This window comes from Momordica charantia (assembly GCF_013281855.1).
Source record: "Momordica charantia cultivar OHB3-1 chromosome 2 unlocalized genomic scaffold, Mcharantia_2.0 BLBB01000002.1, whole genome shotgun sequence".
NCBI classification, from domain to species: domain Eukaryota; kingdom Viridiplantae; phylum Streptophyta; class Magnoliopsida; order Cucurbitales; family Cucurbitaceae; genus Momordica; species Momordica charantia.
The window spans coordinates 5,086,003-5,104,431 of NW_028275160.1; the positions used below are offsets into that span (position 1 = coordinate 5,086,003).

The window sequence follows — 18,429 nt, forward strand, 5'->3', positions numbered from 1 at the left end:
AGTCCTGGATATTTACCTATACCGTAGGATTTATTACAAGTAATATAATGTGACATTGTATGATTTATTTTCTTAAAAAATTATGATGCAACTGTTTAACTATTTATATACCATGTTTACAAACTATGTGGAGACATGGTATAATTTTATAAGTTTTATGTAATATACTATCAATCATTCTTTAAAATAAATTTCAAAGTATCAGCCTTTTTAATACAATAATTCATAAGTTTAGGAGTAATAATGTTGAAATTACTTTTAAGACTACATTGAATAGAATAAGTAGAAACTCAATTGAAAGGTGGAGAAAAGTATATTTTAGTCTTGGTTAATAAAGTTAAATTTTAATTGTTCTTACACTAACACATATGATCGAGAATTTAAAATCGAATGACATCTCGACAAGTAGATTCACAGTTACGAAGAACCTTTCGATATCAAAGTATGCATTTCACAAAAGTCAAAAAGGTAGGGATAAAAGAAAGAAAAATAACAATGGACACTAAACAAAAGTTCTGATTCATTAATTAGAAAATTACACCCAATACCCAATCAAATCTGCACACAACAATACACATTTCACCCTAAAGTTCCAAAAAGAATTCAACTTCAAACATCTGTGTCTGAAAGTTGGGTAACTTTCTAACACTTTGAATAAAATTGATTTTCATTTCTCACTTTTATATGATATGAGATGAGAGAGTTTCAGAGCAGCTCCAGTTTCCATGTGTAGAAAAGAGATGCCTTTAGAGCAAGGCTACCAAAGTATCAAAACCAAACATATAATATATTATATGAATATATTTATGGTGAAAGTGAGCGAACAAGTAGAGAACCTCAATCTTATCAAACTAGTGTGACAGCCATTTTTGCAGATTCTTTTGACCAAAATCTTATCTTGGGTCTGCCTGTTATGTGCCTCGAAAGTAGAAAAAAAAAACAAAAAATGGATCGAATTTTAAATATTTATAGTAAAGGCTACGAGTATCGGGTGCTTTCTGATTACCCTTTCAATCCCATCACTTGTACAATCAATTTTTCTCTTCCTTCAAATTTGTTTTTCTGCAAACTGCTAATTTTTCCTTCACTTCAATTGGGGAAAGTAAAAATCAATTAACATTTCAGCACTAGCCTCTATATAGCTTTGAATTTTGAATTTTTTAGTTCTTCTAGTTGTTAATATCATACATTAAAGACGTTACCCAAAAGAAACTTTTCTAATTTGGCAATCAAAAGGATTGTCTCTATGTTTTACATCCAGAAAAAAGTCTCTGTTAACAGCCGACAATGGTAAAACGTTTTGAGATATTTAATCCTGACTAAATTGAAACCAAACACAAACGATAAGGACTAAGATGATAACTTAGCAAAAGCAAAACCGAATACTTTTCTTCTCAAAACGAAACATTAGTTTTACCTGGAATGAACCTTCTGAATCACCAATTAATAATTCAGAATTTCATATCAATCCCACCAAAGTTGGTACTTAGCCTGATAAGTAAGTTGGTGCTGTAATGGAGCAGCAGCAGACAGCTTGCAAGTGAAGTGAATGTACGCTGATTTTGGAGCAGATGGTGGTGATCATCATCATCATCTCACTTTTCTGGGTTCTCTTGGAAGCTCTGATTCTTCTATTTCACAAATATTATAAACAAGTTGCTGTCTTTCAGTCAGATCAAACTGAATTCCCTCCTTTAAATGCAAATTTGACAGCAGGGCTTTGTTGGGTTCTTCCAATGGGTAATTAAAGTGAGAACATAAACTGAAAGTAAAACTTCCCCCAAATAGAGTTATCATAGAGACAGCTCACAGCTGCAGCTTCAGAAGGGTACACACCACATGATGAAGGTAAGAAAGCCATCTGATTTTTCCCTTTTTCCCCCTCAAGATCTATTGTTTCTGTCACTCTTTGTCTTATCTAAGAAAAATCACTGTTTCTGCCACAAAAGAGAAGTTTCAACAACTACAAAAGGTTTTGAGATTGCATATTTTACATATAGAGTCGCAATAAAGGATACGAACAAAAACTAAGAATCTGCATGCAGCATAAACGAGCCTTCAGAGAGAGCAAGAGAGCAAGAGAGCCGTTGGGAACAGCCTTTTTTGGATTTGCCCTCTAAAAATCTAAAAGGAGAGAGTCCTATGTGGTGTAAACAGTCTCAAGTACAGACAGGCCTAATGAACATTGCGGTTAAGTAATCCTTGAAATGACAGGAAAAGATCTTTGTTATCTGTCCCAAATATCTCTTCTGCTTTTCTTAAAGTTTCCTGGAAGCAAAGCAGTCGAAATTATTTAGCAGTGAAAAAAGAATGCCCAAGATATAAGTTCATGGCAAATTGTTAGAAGAAACTGATAAAGTTACCTCTCTAGTCTGCTTTTGAGCATTGAGTTCCTTTATGTTTGAAAGAAAGGCACTAAACTGCTCGTATGACAGGCGACTCCTGAATGGGATTATAAATCATCAGTCTACATGTTCTTTTCTATTTATAATTTCATTAAACACAGATTCACAGTGGAGTATGAAAACAACCTGGCTTGGCGGAAAAATTCCTTGCCATCAACACGAGCAGGGCGACCTACAACGTATAAGCACAAAAGATAAAAAGATAGTGACAAAAAGAAGGCACGGGAATAGCTGAAAACTTCATCCCGAGGGGACATCTAAAATTTAAATAGTTGCAGTAATAGATAAAGAGGCCACGAAGAATGAGAAAGTCCACATCAAAATAAACACACAGATGTAAAAGTTGCAGATCATGCTTCAAAAAGTTCAAGAAAGTCGTGATCTTCAAAAGAAAAAGATAACACTTCTTTTACCAGCCAGTTGACGAGCACGAGGAGGAGAACTTGCTGCGGAAGACTGCTGGCTTGACGGGTACCAGGGAGATAGTGCAATACGTCCATCATATGAGGGTTTTGTTGGAGAAGTTGAACCAGACATTATCTGTGGAGAAGCAACGGCAGAATACCCTCTGGGGGATACACTCGTTGAAATAATTTTTGGAGTTGCAGATGGAGTGAGCCTTGGGGTGAGATATGAAGTTGAAAATTTTTGTCCAATATGTTTTACCGCTGAAGAATAAATGCTGCCTTTAGTGTCAATTTATCCATCATAAACTGAAGAGAATTCCTTGAAAACCAACTGGCAATAAAATGGCATTCTCCAGGACTTCAATAACGCATTGTTTTATCAGCTGAAGTTAATATTTATGATCATAATCTAATTACTATCAATTTCCTTTCTTCTATCCGTTGCATTAAACAAGGTAGTAATCCACAATACCTTCATCCATTGTGTTTCTCGTCTCTGTTGAACCACTGAAAGAGTGATGTTTGACGTGTCCATTTGTTACCTCGTCTGAAGTCCAGGTGAGAGTTAAGTCCAATTGAACACCAAATATATAACATATAGTGATATAGATAAGAACTAATAGTTCATTGAGAAGAAAATGGAAAATAAGGTCAAGGAATTCTATAATACCCTTGTCAGTGTACGCTTTAGGAACTGCTTGATCACAGGTCCCAATATCAACAGTTTCAGTTTGCTGTCAAAAAGAAGTCATCAAAGGACAAATTATACACGAGGAATTATGTATCATCAGCCAAGCATAACTGGTAAAATTTATGGACCGGGGAACCTTACAGAGGAGTCATCATTAAGTGATAGCATCAGTTGTCTCTTAAATGTCTCCAGCTGTCATTCGAAAAAACACCAGCCTTATGATATCTAACGAATTGAAGCACTCATTTCAAATGTCCTAAAATTAACCATTCTAAGAAAAATGTAAAGAATTATATAAAACAACATGAGAGGTGATTGCAATAAATTAAAGAAATTAGAAGCGTGCAAATTTAGAGACATGGTAGAATAGGTACATGAACTCTGTTCTCAATCAAATTACCTTACTATATACCAAAGAAATAGCAACGTATATCTTAACAATTAGTTATTTAATTACCCTAACCTGACTTCCCAAGATCTTAACCAAATTCCTCGTCCAGCCAACTCATAAAATGGTAAGCACAAAACACTTCAAGATTTAAGGACAAGAGACAAAAAGCAATGAAATCAATGAATTGATGATGACATTATCTTTTGAGATTCATATCCCATCGACTTGTTCCTTCCACTTCAGAAGCCAAGCAGATGTTTAAGCTCTAGAGATACACATGGCATGATGGGCTCACATGCTGGCTCTTAGTCTATGAGCAAAACAAGCCTGATCTTCTTTCAGTTTGCACCATAAGAAGTTATTTCACTTAAAGTTTGACTAGTAGCCAAACTAATCAACATACAGATCTCGAAATTGATAGGAAGTGCTTATGTCCTCTCCTTTCCGTGAGAAAGGGAGTTTCCTTTGGCAAGCGGATTTCTTTGGGATCATGTGGGGGATTTGATTGGAGAGAAACAATAGAATTTTAAGGGGGTGGAAAGAAAGTGGGAGTCTATTTAGGACCTCATAAGGTTTAATGTTCTTTTATGGGGGTCTGTTCCGAAATTGTTTTGTAACTATCAGTTAGGTCATATTCTTTTGGATTGGAGGTCCTTTCTTTAGTTTGGCTTTCCTCTTTAGGTCTTTGTTTTTGTATGCCCATGTACATCCATTTTGTTTTCATTATTCTCAATGAAAAGTTTGGTTTCTTATCAAAAAAAAATAGCCAGAGAGACAAAGGTTATTTGTTTCTGTATAAGAATGCTCTCACCTTTGCCAAATCACGTCCAAGTTTCTTTGAAGTCATTGACAATGAATCCCGTTCCCTGGACAGCCTCATCTTCATAAAAAAAAAACAAAAAAAAAAACAATAATAAACAACAGGAAATGAGACCAACGTTACTTCAACATGCTTTGATGAGGAACTAGAAAATTGGCCTTAAAAGTGTAACAAAATAATAGTTGGAGCAGCAAAAGTATCTTCCACTAATCATCTCTGCTCTCATTTTGAAACTGATTGCTAGGATAAACTCCCACACGATTGCATTTTAGCACAGCCAATTAAATAATCTACGCCAAACAACTATTAGGTATAACATAGTCAGTTTTATCCAAAATGTACCAGAGAATGCAAAGGTTTCAGGGAATTTCAATCAGTTAATAGATTCCATAATATATTTTTTCAATCTTCGAGCCATGCCCAAAGGAACCAAATTAACTGGTTCAAATTAACAAAACTATTTATTTAAGAACCCTTGATGTCTCCCCAGTTCGGACTTCAAGGCAAGCTCAGGTGCCTCAAGGTATAGGGAAGCAACGCTTTGACTCCCGGTTATTAAAAAAAAAAGCTACTTATTTAAGGAGAATCCAAAAGGTTATACGAAATCCAATCTCTTTGGTCTCCCTCATTCTCTGGAAAATATTATACAATCAAACGCCATATCTACCAATATTCTATTTGACTGAACTAGCTTAGAACCCCCTTAAGAAAATTTCCGTTCCAGAATCTACTCAAACGATGTTAGTCCTTAATTCACTTTTCTCTCTCAACTGGAAACAGCAACAAATCATAAATTTAAATTTTCATCTCTGTCACCAAATCTCAAATTCCTATCATTATATAGCAATCTGAGCTCCGATAATCTATCTTCTGAAGTGCCGAAATTGGGAAGATAATTCGGAATATTTTGGTCTTTTCCTTTATCGTGAACCAAAAGCAAAGTACTGAGCTATCAGTCATCCGTCTTCGTCGAAAATTGAGATGCTCAACAATCTATAGCCATTGAATTTAAGCAAATACAGATAACCTGTTTTGTCATTTTCAATCGAAAAAATATCTCAACATATGCTACGGCGAAAATAATCGCCATACATCCAGCATGGTTGGCCCAAAATTTTACTATCTAAATGCCAATAAAAAGAGAAAAAGAAGGCTTCCAAGCATTCCGAATTACGAACACAGCATCCACTTACATTATCATCGAGCGCAATTTTCAACCTAGACTCAGCTTCCTGGTTCGCGTGCTCGAGGTGAGTCAACTTCTCCTGCAGGTTGAAGATGGTCAGCTCCTTCTCGTGAAGCTTTTGCTTCATCCTCACCATGTCAGCTTCAAGATTCGACACACGAGAGGCTATAGCCATGGAGGTGATTTTACGCGCAAGATCGAGCTGATCGTAGGGATCCGTTGGAATCACCGCCAAAATCTCATCCGGCAGATTGAAATCAGGCCCGTTGCTTTGCGACATACTCGATCCCTCCTCTAAACTCCAGGAATTACAGACAGAGAAGCGGTAGGTGAAGCCGAATACGGTTCGAAAAGGAAAATTAGGGATTACAGAAAAATGCAAATTCCTCAGCAAGAATATATCGTCACCGATTAATTAATTGCCGCGCTCTCCCTTCCTATTGGTTTGGTTTGAGTTTCAAATTCGGACTTTGAAATGGTAATCGAAGGTAGGTTTGTTCTTCAGGTTCGAACTTCGAAAAAATGATGAAAAGAAAAGGGGCTTTTTGTTTTCAAATTTGTTACGCTTTCCCTCCAAATTGGCTTAAAGCCAAACACATGGTAACCATCTTAAACTACCAAACAAAATGGGTCTGTTTCATCTCCAATTATAAACCTATTTTAGTTGAACAAATTCGACTCAACTTCGTACCCTCGAGAACTTCGAGGAAAAGAAAACAACAAAGTGAACGAAAACATATTTTACTACTAATGCGTTCGTTTTTTCATGCATGAAAAGATTCAAATTTATGACTCGAAGAAAGATACTATCAAACTAACCATTCGCATTGTTTATATGGTTTGAATGTGATTGCAAAATGTTCGGCATAATTGCATAATGACCCAGCTTAAAATTGGTCAAATTCCAACAATCTTTGAAAATTTGTACCTCTAAAGTCTATCATTAATCATCACATTCTTATGTAGACATAGAGGAGGCCCTTTCAAAATCGTTGCTGTATTTAAGTTGTAAATACATGGAAAGCATAGCAGAAGTTGACTTACGTGGAGAGCACGGCCCTCAATTTGAATTTCTCAAGGGAATAGCAATTTAATCTTTGGATGATGAGTGATTCCAGGAATGACTAATACCTAAAACATTCTGAATAAAACTCGAGCCGAATTTCTCAAACATGAGTTTCCAGAACGATAATCTTCTGGTCTCTCTTTGTTTGGCCAGCTGCACCGACACAACACGGACACGACACGCCTTTGTTTTTCCTTCAAAGGTTTATCCTGTGAGCTCCCTGCCTCTCTTACGGCTATTCGACTTTGGGGACTCGTGATACCCATAACCAACTTCATTGATAGTTGAGAACTCCCCTTCTTCTATGTTGCTAGAATCCAGATCGTATGACTGCCGTGTTCGTTGAAGATGTTCATCTCCATCATTGTCTCGCTGCTTCTCTTGATACAAATCCTCGTGTTCTTGTTTATTCGATGACTTATTCCAACTCAGTCTCTGTTCCCGTTTGTTTTTCTCGCTCCCGGCAGCCATCTCAACACCAGCTTCCAACTCCCTCTCAATAAGATCATCCTCATCCATCAACTCTTTTTTCTGGGTCATGCTGCCAAGAGACTTCCTTCGTTTCTCAAGTGCTGCCTTTACTTTGTCCTTATCAATCTTTTTGATAACCTCCTGGGATTTGCCAAGGCCAAGGGTCCCTTCTCTAAAATCTGTATTTCGACTTACATGTTTGTCTTTCAGTTCCATCCCATCCCTTCTTTCATTTATTTTCATATCGTTTGCATGGTCTTGCTCAACCAATCCCTCTGACTGATGCTTTAATGAGTTTTGAGACTTTCCCTTGTCATGGAAACCCGCCGATGGATCCATCTCCTGCCTAACCTTAGATTCACTGCCTGTTTTGTGATTGGAAGGACTTCTAAAATCTATACTCGAACTTTCAACACTTGGATTCGGAATTGCTTTCGAGGGCTGATCACCTGCAAATGAGTGTTCAGATGCTGGCCTAGATGAACCAGCTTTTGAGGTTCCAAGTCTTGAACAAGTAGCAATACCTGCACCTAGTACATGATTTTCTGTTACGGCACGTTCTTCACTGTTAGTCAAGGCTTTCGCAGCCGTTTGATTAGTGGGACCACCTCCTATGCTTCCACCAGCTTCACCAGAAGGTGGTAATCGATTTTGTTCATAAAGTTCTAACATTTGATTGCTGACTTCTGCAGAAGATAACACTATTAACAGTTAGAATCGCATAACTATTTGCAGGGAAAAGGAGAACAGTTGGGCATATTAAACATATCATTCTCCAAAAGTATTACTTAGGCATGAAATATTGATCAATAAATAAATAAACTTTTGCCTGGCTTAAATTGCAGATTTTTCTCAACACAAGATCTAGGAAACAAAAGGTGAAAAATTGTTTCAGCGTGCACTTCAACAAAATGAAGTCCAAGGGTGCAACATAAGTTTTCAGTGCTCCACTAAAACTACTACATTCAAAGAAAATGCATGACACTGACCCTCCAATTGCCGTGGGGTGACATCAAACTCTTGCCACCACACCTTTTCCCCATCTGATGGGAGTTTAACTTTGAGAAATTTGGCAGCAAGGAAAATGGCACCAGCAGCAATATGGTGAGGCTTAAATTGCAAGCAAAGAGATGTCCGCAATCTGCATACCACATCCCCATTTCAAGAAAAGAGAACCGAGAAAAGCCATCTATAGGCAATACATAAAACCAAGGCATGCAATCTGCCATACAGCCCATACCCATCATTGACGAAATTCCAAGCTACTTGAGCCAAGGCATTTTGAGCAACTTTGAATTTTTTAATTGCCTCAACAAGGGGTTTGTAGGGATGATGCACATTAAGATCAAAACCAAGAGTTGCGAGAACAACTCTCTCGCCAAGTAAAATTAACTCTTTTTGCCGTTCATACACCTCCTGCAGGAGATTATGTGAACATGTTGATAAATAATTTAATTGTTTAAATAAATACATGCTTTCATTTTCATCTAACAAGGGAAACAAATTAAACTACAGTCTAGAGTTGAACTAAGACAACCTCCAGACCAAACAGTCATTACTCTGCAGTGTTCCAAGCATAATCTTATTTCCACTAAATGCAACCAGAGACCAAACTGTTAGCTTCCAAGTGTTTAAACCACACGTCATTTCCTTAAAAACAGTCTATTACAATGCTCATTAAAAATTAAAAATTTAACAAAGTTGTTGAAGCCAAAAATAAAAGAGCTACTAGCCCATTTGTAGTTAGGACAAGAGGGAAAATGAAATTTCGAATGAACAAAGAACAAAATAGATCACCCAATACTGAAGTGTAGCATAAACAATAACATCAGAAATGAAGACATGCTAGAACAAGATACCAGCCACATGAAATATGAACCGAAAATTGACCCACTGTAACCATTTTGATACCTTTTGCTTGATCTTCTGGGCAGCAGTAGGATCCTTTTTGTTGATGATTTCGTATGAAACCAGAATAACATCCTTCAATGGGCGAGGGGTTTCTTCAACCTTTCCTGCGAGAAACATGCACACTGTCGCAATTGTCTGCAAGAAAATTAAACTAAACTGAGGCACTAAAATAACATCATCTACTCAATACACGTACGAGCTCAACCCTATGCTATAAAGATACCCTACTTCAGATTTCATTTCAACGCCTTTAATGAAGCCCAACAAAAGAGGCTTGTAAATACTACGAAATTCTCATAAAGAATCAAAAATAAAAATGGATCATTATTCATTGCAAACTATAAAGAAATAAATGCTAGGATTTCCATCGTCTTTACTAGTTTTTTTATAACAAGATACAACTTCTCGGTGAATTAATGAAAATATAATACAAATGCTCAAGGATACAGACTCTCAAAAGAGTGAAAAAAGAGGGAAACAAAAAATACAAAATTACAAAGAGTTAATAAACACTCCCCAATTAGCGTTAACAAGAGAAGGAGAATAATTCAAAAAAGAAACAACAAGAGAACACAATGTGATGCTTTGAATTTAGTTGAAGAGAAACTTTCATCAAAATACCTCTGCTTGCCTTCAAATTGGAGATTGAAACATGGCACCAAATTAGATTGAAACATGGCACCAAATTGATTAAGGGATAGAGAAAAGTACTCATATTTTCAGTGGAAATTGCAGAGAGAGTAACTATCTTTTTCGATTGTTCAATTGAAATTGTACATTGGAGCTTCAGTTGAAATCAAGCAGGGAAGGAGGAAGAAAATTAAGCGGTGGCCTTTGGTTTTTAATAGGTTAGCATTATTACGTACTTACCTTCTTTAGTGGGAATTTTCGCAAGCCCACTACCCCAGAACTTATCTTCAAATCCCCTACCTCCTAGGCTCTTATCTTCCTAGTGAGATTTTTCCCAATACCACTGCCAGCAAGTTAGTTTAGTTTTTCTCAATCCCCTACCTCCTAGTTTTAGTTTTAGTTTTAGTTTTAGTTTCAGCTTTAGTTTTTTTTTATTATTTCTTTAAGATTTATGCACTCCATAGTCGTGAGCAACTTCATGTAAAATCTTATTGTTATTTAATGTTCATATTGGTTGGATGAAATGACCTTTTCTCCATCTAGCATAATAAACCAACTCCAGGATGAATCAAACCACTTTATAACTATATGACCAAACATAAAAAGTAGAGTGACCAAACGTCACGAATTTTTATCTCAGCCTTTAGAATTCTTAGTGAAGTATATTCTGTTTCTTATGTGTTCACTATACATATTTTATCTCTCTTAAAGAATTAAATATATATATACATATTTTATTTATATATATATATATATAATAAATAAATAAAAGATGTGTCTCCATCGTGTGTGTGTCCTATTTTTTTAGAAATTAACGTATCGCCATATCTGTATGATTCCATGCCCGTGCCGAATCAATGACAAAGTCACAAAGGTAAAGGTCCTATGGATGAGATCATGAGAGCTATCAGCAGAGGAAGTCATCTATGTACCTCACATACTTCCAAAAAAAATGTGTACAACTTTTGAAGGTATCATACATCATCTTATTAGATATGATGATTCCAAAGAAGAAATTCAAGAAATTAATGTTGAACAAACTTTCAAAATATACTTGGTTAAAAACGGAGAATTTGGTATGGAATCTGGAAGTTTGAAATAATTGATGATTTCATTTCCGAAGGTGAACAAGTTTTGGTTTCACTATACATTATACACACTGCAAAACTTAAAACAAGAAAAAGGGGGAAAGGAAAGGATGGAGAAAGAAGTGTTATCAGTTATGTATGACATTAGTTATAAGTTAAATAATAATAGAGATTGATTATTTATATATCTATGTGAAATCCCAACATAGAATGGGTGTGGGATTCCTATGTGAGCAACAGAATAATAGATGCCTATAGACATCAAATTTCCAAGTCCATCATCCAGACATAAGCACACAAAACAAATATCTCCCAACAAAAACTCAAAGAAATGAACGTACCCTCCTGTCATTCTTCACATGAGACTGTCGAAGGAAGAACCTATGGCAAAAAATTATTGCTGTAGCAATGGTTACCTGGGGTCTGCATAATAAAAATGGAAACCACAAGATAAGATAATAATCTTGAGACAGCAGAATAATTGATCCAGGGACAGCTATAGACGGGAAAAAAAAGGGAGGCAAATTGATACTTTTTAATATCTAATAAATGCTTAAAGTTTCAACAGGACAAAAATTTAATGGGATAAACAGGTTGAAAAGTGCCAGGCTTATCATGGAGAAGGTAGTCTAGGTAGAGAGAGAAACAGAGAGCCAAAGGAGGGATGAAGCGGGAGATGGAAGCTGCTAAAATCAATCCAATAAAAATTATATCCTGATATAATAAAATGAATGCATTTACTATATCTACATCAGAAAATAGATTAAGGAACTTGAGTGTGGCAAAAGATCTAGAGCAGAGTAACATTTAATATATATCTTTAACAACTCTTGGGATGAAATCAAATCAAGGAGTGAATGGAATATAATTCTTCGGAAGGTTCTAAAGAAAGTGAAATGACAGTATGAAGGGGGATAACCGAAGATAAGGCAACAATAAAACTGAATGCCTTTCACTGGGGAGACAAGATAGAAGGCATAAGGCAATAGCACATTTAAAGATGGTTAGAAAACTCACACTTTAAGTCTCATTCCCAAATCTTGGAGGAATGTACAGTATGATTTGCGTAAATATGTCTCCTTTTTCAAGTCAATCCCATCTTGTTTAGAAGGTGAATATTCTTCTAATTCCTTCCTAGAAAAATACCAACGGGATCCATCCTCCAGCCCGTCCTGCGAGTGCTTCGAATCACTATTTTCGTATGTTGCATGATGCAACGGATCACTAGATGATAAATTCTCCATATGCATATCTGTTGCCCAAAATTCATAGACAAGGAAATTTTGTCCAGGAAAACTGAAAGTTAGATACACCAAATCCAGTAACTTACAAATTACAATCATAAATCCACAACGACTAGACATATTTGACACCAAAATAAATTATAACAAATTATAACAAATTATAATAACCAACTGTAAATAGTTTGAGAAAGCCTCCACAACTCCGATAGCTTCAAAACTGCTAGTTTTAGATGGAGAAACAAGGAACTTTACCACTGACAAAGTACAAAAACAAAAACACATTTTTCTCTCAGAAAACTTTCAAAAGGTATTATATTTCCGTGTAAAGCTACTTAGATAAGAGCTATAGTGTTCCTAAATTGACTCCATGTGGCTCCTCTCGACTATTCACAACAAAAACGAAGGAGAAGACAAATGTCCGACAGTCATGCCAGAGAAACATACGACTGCCGCTGCCCCCCTCCCCCTCCCCTCAGTTGGGACGATTATTCCCATTGACTTACGTCTCGAAATCCCAATATTCGAAGCGATACAACCAAACTAAAAAATTCAGATTCAAATGAAGAATGATTGCGGCATAAACAAGAAGATTGATGATCGAGTAATCATCTAAGTTGCAGAAACAGAAGTAGCGGGTAAGAATGCGATTGACATTACCTTATTTAAACTGGGCAGGCGAAGAGCAGGAGAGAATCGTGCAGAATTCGCAAGGACATGAATTAAAAACAGAAACAAAAAAAAAACAAAAAACAAAAACGAGGGGTTGTGATAATGGGCGGAGAAAAAGAATTTGGGAAAAAATTTGGTTAGGGTTTATGAGAAAGATAGGATGGAAAAAGCAGTCGGGAGTGAAGTAAGCTGAAATTTTTGTTGGTGCTCTCGCTCCGGCCCCGTCCCGTCCATTCCATACGTGCTATTTTTCACCAAACCAAATACAATACGCATACGCATGCCAAACAATAATAATTAATCTAACTATATATATATATATATATATATTTTGGGATTCAAGCTCATAAATTTTTTGTCAAAGTACTTAAACTAGTTTAACAATACGTTAAAGTGAGCATCAATCAGCAGTAATTGACATATATCTTTAATCGAGAGAATGTGAATTCGACATATAGTTTTGTGTATAAGGTTGATGGGTCGACTCCAATTATTAAATTTAATATTTAATTTTGAATTTGGAGATCTATTAAATAAAAAATTGGAACTCTGTAGATTTATTAGACATAATTAATGAAAAAGACTTTATGTGTTGGTTTTTTTTTATAGACTATGAAAATTTAAGGAGGTAAAGTAAGCATCCTATTGGTTATGACTCTATTCCGTCAAGTTTTATGGGAAAATTTAAGTATTTGACAATTATTTATATTTTTTTCACAAAATTATATAGAAATCTTAGAAATAAAAACAAGTTTTTTATTTATTTCCATTTCAAACAAAATTAAGTCTCATTTTATAAAAAATAAAAATAGTTGCCGAACGCAAGATGGTAGGAATTCAAATTTACAACCTTTTAATTCTATGCTCAAATTACTTTTTGATTGTATGTTTAAGTTAACATATTTTTATTTATTAAAATAAATGAAGATATTACTAAACTGCCTAAGCTCATTTGGTAATGTTTCTATTTTTTTAATTCTAATAAAAAAATGAATTATATTGTCCCAACGTCCATTAATTCAAGTATGATAAAACGATATTTTTATTAATATTTCAAAAAAAAAATAGAAATTAGAATTAGAAAGACAAAATTTATTTTGATTGTTTTCAAAATTTATATACAATTTTGACGATATTCCAAAAAACGATAAACAATAAATATAATTAGTTGCAAACTGTTTAGATTTCTTAAAAAAATTATAAGTGAGAAATATGAACGTTAGTAACTAAATTTTAGTTCGGGACGGATATTAAAATTTGAAGTCTAAAATTAACGCTAACCAAGTTGGAAAGAGGGTAGACAACTGAGAGATGTTGCCTACCATCTAAGGAAATACTCATTTAAAAGTAATCCACGGAATTCTGTAGAAACAAAAAAAAAAACAAATTTTGCTTCAATTTATCATTTTACACTAACATTTATTATTATTGTCGTCTAAACAAAATTAGAATTAGTTAGAAAAAGAAATATACAATGTAAACGACAATTACTCATTTAAGCCACCATAGTCTAATATTTTCATATATAAAAAACATATATATATTATTTTAATTAATATCCCCAATGATTCCGAAGCAATTTTAGGACTTCCAAATAGCTAAAAGCTAATCCACGAGGGTTCAGTAGTGATTTAAAACGTTCAAGAATGACCCTAATGAAAATATGTTGAACTATTTGAGAAACCAAATATAAATATTTGCTCCGAGTCGAACGAATACGACAAGGAGCTCGAACACAATTCATACAATAAATTAGCTCAAGTAATGGTGTAAAGGAGAAACAAGTTACAGGGAAGAAAGAGAATGGCTTACCTCTACATTTACTGGTTAGCTAATACCCATGATTTTGCTTGTTCTGGCCAAATTTTTGTTTCAACTCTCAAATTATTCACGAAACTAGCCGAAACATCATCCATGGCTTCCGAAATGCCAGAAAAAAGAAACGAAACAAAACAAAGAAAGGAACAAAAGTAAAAAAACAAGATTAACAATCCATTCAATTACCTTATCACCATGACATTACAACTGTTTGTTTCTTTCAGGTATCAGGAAATTTGAACCTTACTCTGCTGCTGAGTCTACCAACAATTCGCCGTGGATAGCGGCTGATAATAGTATTTACATCATTTTCTCGGGCGAACGAAAAGCCAGCATTGAACATTAGACGCCAGAAATATTATCCATTTCTGATAACCACCCGGAATGTGATGTTCTGCTGCAGACACATTACTCAAACCAAACTACGACATAAGTTGGGAGCTTTGTTTAAGATATCATGTGTAGAGCTTGCTCGTCGATCAGATCATCCATGGTGCTAATCTTCCTCGTGACGGAAACCTCATCATGTAGATCTGAAAGTATCATTGATGTTGATATTTAAAACATGTGAATCTCTGAATCCACAAGGTTTCGAGTTGCTCGTTGTGTCAGTTCTCTATCAAGACAGCAAGACATTTGATTGTATGTTGTATGTTCAGTTCACTTCACCGATCTAACTCCAACAGTTCTAACACGAAAACGGTATTGAGGTCCAGACTCTTCTTCTTCATCGTCATCGTCGTCTTCACTAGAATCATCCTCGACTCGGTCCCACCGTGCATAGTCTAAAGTTGAGTGTCCCTTTGGTTTTGGGATTGTTTTCCAGCCCTTGGAACCTTGGTCCATTGTACCCTTCATGCTCTGTGCTTGAGGGGCAACAACTTCAGTTCTAGTAGTCATTTTCACCTCAGCTTTCTGACTGTTTCCATCTTCAGAAAATCCACTGTAGCCCCGAGTTGTCTGGACATCGGTATTTTCGGTCAAACTGCAATTGTGCTCAGGTTTCTGCACCCGCTCAATACTTGGAGATACTGAATTTTCTTTTTCCTCTTTGCACATCTCGCTGGCTGCATATGCATTGAACTCAACATCATATTCCTCCTCTTCCTCTTCCTCTTCCTCTTCAAGCTCTGCTTCTGATTCAGGTATTGGAGCAAGTGACTTTCCTTAAGCAGAAAAAACATCTCTTACCAATAGCCACAAGCATAATAGCATCCAATTAAATTACATGTAAGAACTACGAGATGGAGATTGACAAACCAGATCCGAAAATTCCTCCCTTAGAAACACACACACACACAAATTACACCAGTTCCTTGCAAGAATTCTGACAAAATAAATTCCTATACAACTTCAGTATATGGACGTGATTCTATTGACAAGATCAAGTATCGAAATCATTCGGTTAATAAAACAAGATGCATAACATCCACCAACTTACGATCATCAGCAAATGAACAGCGTGATAAGGAAATAGTTTAGTGAGTTGAGGGTGTACCAATTGCGTCTTGAGACGAGTTTGAAGATTTTGATAAACTTCTGATGTTGGGTTCAGTTCTATAAGTCTGTTGACATCAAAGAGAGCTGAATGGTATTCCTTCAGGGTAACAAGAGTCTGGGCACGGAGCATTAGCGCTCCGGTGTGCTTGTGATCAAGCTCAAGAACCCACGTACATTCTTCCGCTGCCTAAAATTGAACCGACAAGATTACAAGGAATCAAACTTCAATCCAATACGCAAATTATAAGACAATCTCTTTGGAATCAGTGATCGAAAGCAGAATATTCAATTTAAGGATACCTAAACACTGAAGTTTCATTTCCCGGGGAATGAAATCAATTAACGAAATGCAAATCCAATTCAGGGCAAACCAAGAAACACTTTCGAATTGGGAATCGGAATAAGAGGCAAAGAGACGATACCTTCTTAAAATCATGAAGTTTCAAATGACAGGCAGCTCTATTGCTATGGAGCGCGATCCTCTGGGACTTGGTCTTGGCCATGGCAAGCGCTTCAGTGTAGAATCTCAGGGCTTCCACATAGAGCCCCTCCCGATACATCTGGTGCGCTCGCTCAATTTTATTCAAGGGCGCGGTCGCCATGGGCATCGAAACTCAAATCCCACTGAACAAATCCCCAAATCAAACGAACCCCAGTGGATGAAATTTCCTCGAGTTTCACAGAAACGAAATCGAAGAAGGAACGCGAACGAGAGCCTCGTGAAACGCGAAGCTTCGAGGAGAAACAAGAAATGGACAGATCATAGACGGGATTGGAAGATTGAGATTGATTTATTCAATTTCACTCAATTATTTCAAAATTTTAATTATTCCTAATTAGTTGTTGTTATTTTTCAAAAAAAAAAAAAAAATTGAATTCAAACCACGAAGGGAAGGAACCGCCCACTTTCTGTTCTGGCTTTTCATTATTTTTGTCGAATGAACGTCAACTGAATGAATCTCGACCGTTGGTTTAGCTCTTGATCAATTTGAAATGGACAGCCCACAACATTTGCAAAAAGCTCATCATATTCCCATAAATAATTATAATCGTAATATAATTTAAGATGGCCAACTATCAAATTATGCTTCGAATTATATTGTTAATTTTTTTAAAAAATTGTATAACATTAATGTAGCCAAATATATTATTTTTTAACTTGAACATAACTAAATTTGGTAAAGCTGCATTGTTGAACTTATTGGGCTGTTTCCAATGTGGATTACGGATTGGGCCGTCACATAGTTCGGCCCAAATCATACAGTTGGGAACATAGAAGATGCCTTGATAAAGGATCCAACTGAGCCCAATGTGACCTACAAATATGGCCCAGTTATATATGTATGGGCTGTTCGTTAGATGTTTTTCTTTCTTATTCACTTTTATTTCATGAATAAAACAAACATTGTTGGTTATTTATATTTTTTTAATTATATATTTTGAAGTTTTTTTTCCCAACAAAGTACTTGAACAAATTTAAAACCCACAATATATCAAGCAAGTGAATTAATCCAAACACCAAAAATACAGATAAATCATCAATTATATATATATATATATATATATATACACACACACACACACACACAGCACTAACAACAGATGGATATTCGACTCTCATCGAAAATTTTTGAAAGACACATGTTGGAGGTTGTTTACCACCTGCCACATGTCGAATATTTAAGGGTGTTTCTACTTAAGTAATTAGAATTATCACAAGTTCCTCCAGCTCAGCGTTGTGCTCCGAACTGAGCTATTAAACATCTTATTTGGTCGACCTAACATGGGTACGAGCTGAACTATTTTATGATATCTACAGGGACGTAGATACCATGTCACCCCACACCGCATTTCACGGACAGTCGAATTACCATTATGCCACTTCAGAAGCCCTGTTGGAGATCATCCCTATAAATAGGGATGTTTGCCTCTCATACAAGGTACGTGAATCCATTAATGTTTAAGGCTTAGAGCGACTTGTCCATCAGAGTGCTAACCTTGTTTCGCAGGTTCCGATTGTTTCAATCTACTTGGATTCCGAACTTGGTCAATTTTCAGATCAAAAAACACACTTCGACTCGTAGGATTATCCAATAAAGTTATAAATTCAAGATCATGTTATTTATAATGAT

The 18,429-nt window shown here is 35.8% G+C and overlaps 3 protein-coding genes across 3 annotated transcripts; all 3 read right to left on the reverse strand.

The window, feature by feature from the left end:
- Window positions 1-1,363: 1,363 nt before the first annotated feature.
- LOC111018044 (interactor of constitutive active ROPs protein) lies at window positions 1,364-7,033 on the reverse strand. Its single transcript, XM_022293982.2, has 9 exons — window positions 5,908-7,033; window positions 4,706-4,774; window positions 3,645-3,695; window positions 3,483-3,546; window positions 3,285-3,359; window positions 2,819-3,073; window positions 2,532-2,577; window positions 2,364-2,442; window positions 1,364-2,268 (listed from the first exon to the last, which is right to left on the reverse strand). Exons 1-9 carry the CDS (start codon window positions 6,178-6,180, stop codon window positions 2,176-2,178), a joined length of 1,005 nt encoding a protein of 334 aa, XP_022149674.1. The 5' UTR covers window positions 6,181-7,033; the 3' UTR covers window positions 1,364-2,175.
- LOC111018042 (cyclin-T1-3) lies at window positions 6,927-13,682 on the reverse strand. Its single transcript, XM_022293979.2, has 7 exons — window positions 12,968-13,682; window positions 12,084-12,318; window positions 11,408-11,489; window positions 9,349-9,483; window positions 8,678-8,853; window positions 8,427-8,578; window positions 6,927-8,123 (listed from the first exon to the last, which is right to left on the reverse strand). Exons 2-7 carry the CDS (start codon window positions 12,314-12,316, stop codon window positions 7,171-7,173), a joined length of 1,731 nt encoding a protein of 576 aa, XP_022149671.1. The 5' UTR covers window positions 12,317-12,318; window positions 12,968-13,682; the 3' UTR covers window positions 6,927-7,170.
- A 1,268-nt stretch (window positions 13,683-14,950) lies between these two features.
- On the reverse strand, window positions 14,951-17,078 carry LOC111018045 (Tetratricopeptide repeat (TPR)-like superfamily protein). Its single transcript, XM_022293983.2, has 3 exons — window positions 16,720-17,078; window positions 16,296-16,484; window positions 14,951-15,958 (listed from the first exon to the last, which is right to left on the reverse strand). The coding sequence occupies exons 1-3, from the start codon at window positions 16,903-16,905 to the stop codon at window positions 15,458-15,460; spliced, it is 876 nt and encodes a 291-aa protein (XP_022149675.1). The 5' UTR covers window positions 16,906-17,078; the 3' UTR covers window positions 14,951-15,457.
- Between the last annotated feature and the right edge of the window lie 1,351 nt (window positions 17,079-18,429).

What these genes read in the sequence shown, in the direction of transcription:
- LOC111018044 (XM_022293982.2), bottom strand. Translation starts at nt 6,180, where the DNA reads ATGTCGCAAAGCAACGGGCCTGATTTCAATCTGCCGGATGAGATTTTG. An exon ending in TCGTGCTCGTCAACTGGCTG is followed by an intron (nt 2,578 to 2,818) that starts GTAAAAGAAGTG and finishes TATACGTTGTAG; the next exon opens with GTCGCCCTGCTCGTGTTGAT. An exon ending in CTCAAAAGCAGACTAGAGAG is followed by an intron (nt 2,269 to 2,363) that starts GTAACTTTATCA and finishes CTTTGCTTCCAG; the next exon opens with GAAACTTTAAGAAAAGCAGA.
- LOC111018045 (XM_022293983.2), bottom strand. Translation starts at nt 16,905, where the DNA reads ATGCCCATGGCGACCGCGCCCTTGAATAAAATTGAGCGAGCGCACCAG. An exon ending in AACTTCATGATTTTAAGAAG is followed by an intron (nt 16,485 to 16,719) that starts GTATCGTCTCTT and finishes GTTCAATTTTAG; the next exon opens with GCAGCGGAAGAATGTACGTG. An exon ending in CTCGTCTCAAGACGCAATTG is followed by an intron (nt 15,959 to 16,295) that starts GTACACCCTCAA and finishes GCTTAAGGAAAG; the next exon opens with TCACTTGCTCCAATACCTGA.
- LOC111018042 (XM_022293979.2), bottom strand. Translation starts at nt 12,316, where the DNA reads ATGCATATGGAGAATTTATCATCTAGTGATCCGTTGCATCATGCAACA. An exon ending in ATGTGAAGAATGACAGGAGG is followed by an intron (nt 9,484 to 11,407) that starts GTACGTTCATTT and finishes ATTTTCTTGCAG; the next exon opens with ACAATTGCGACAGTGTGCAT. An exon ending in CCCAGAAGATCAAGCAAAAG is followed by an intron (nt 8,854 to 9,348) that starts GTATCAAAATGG and finishes AATCTCCTGCAG; the next exon opens with GAGGTGTATGAACGGCAAAA.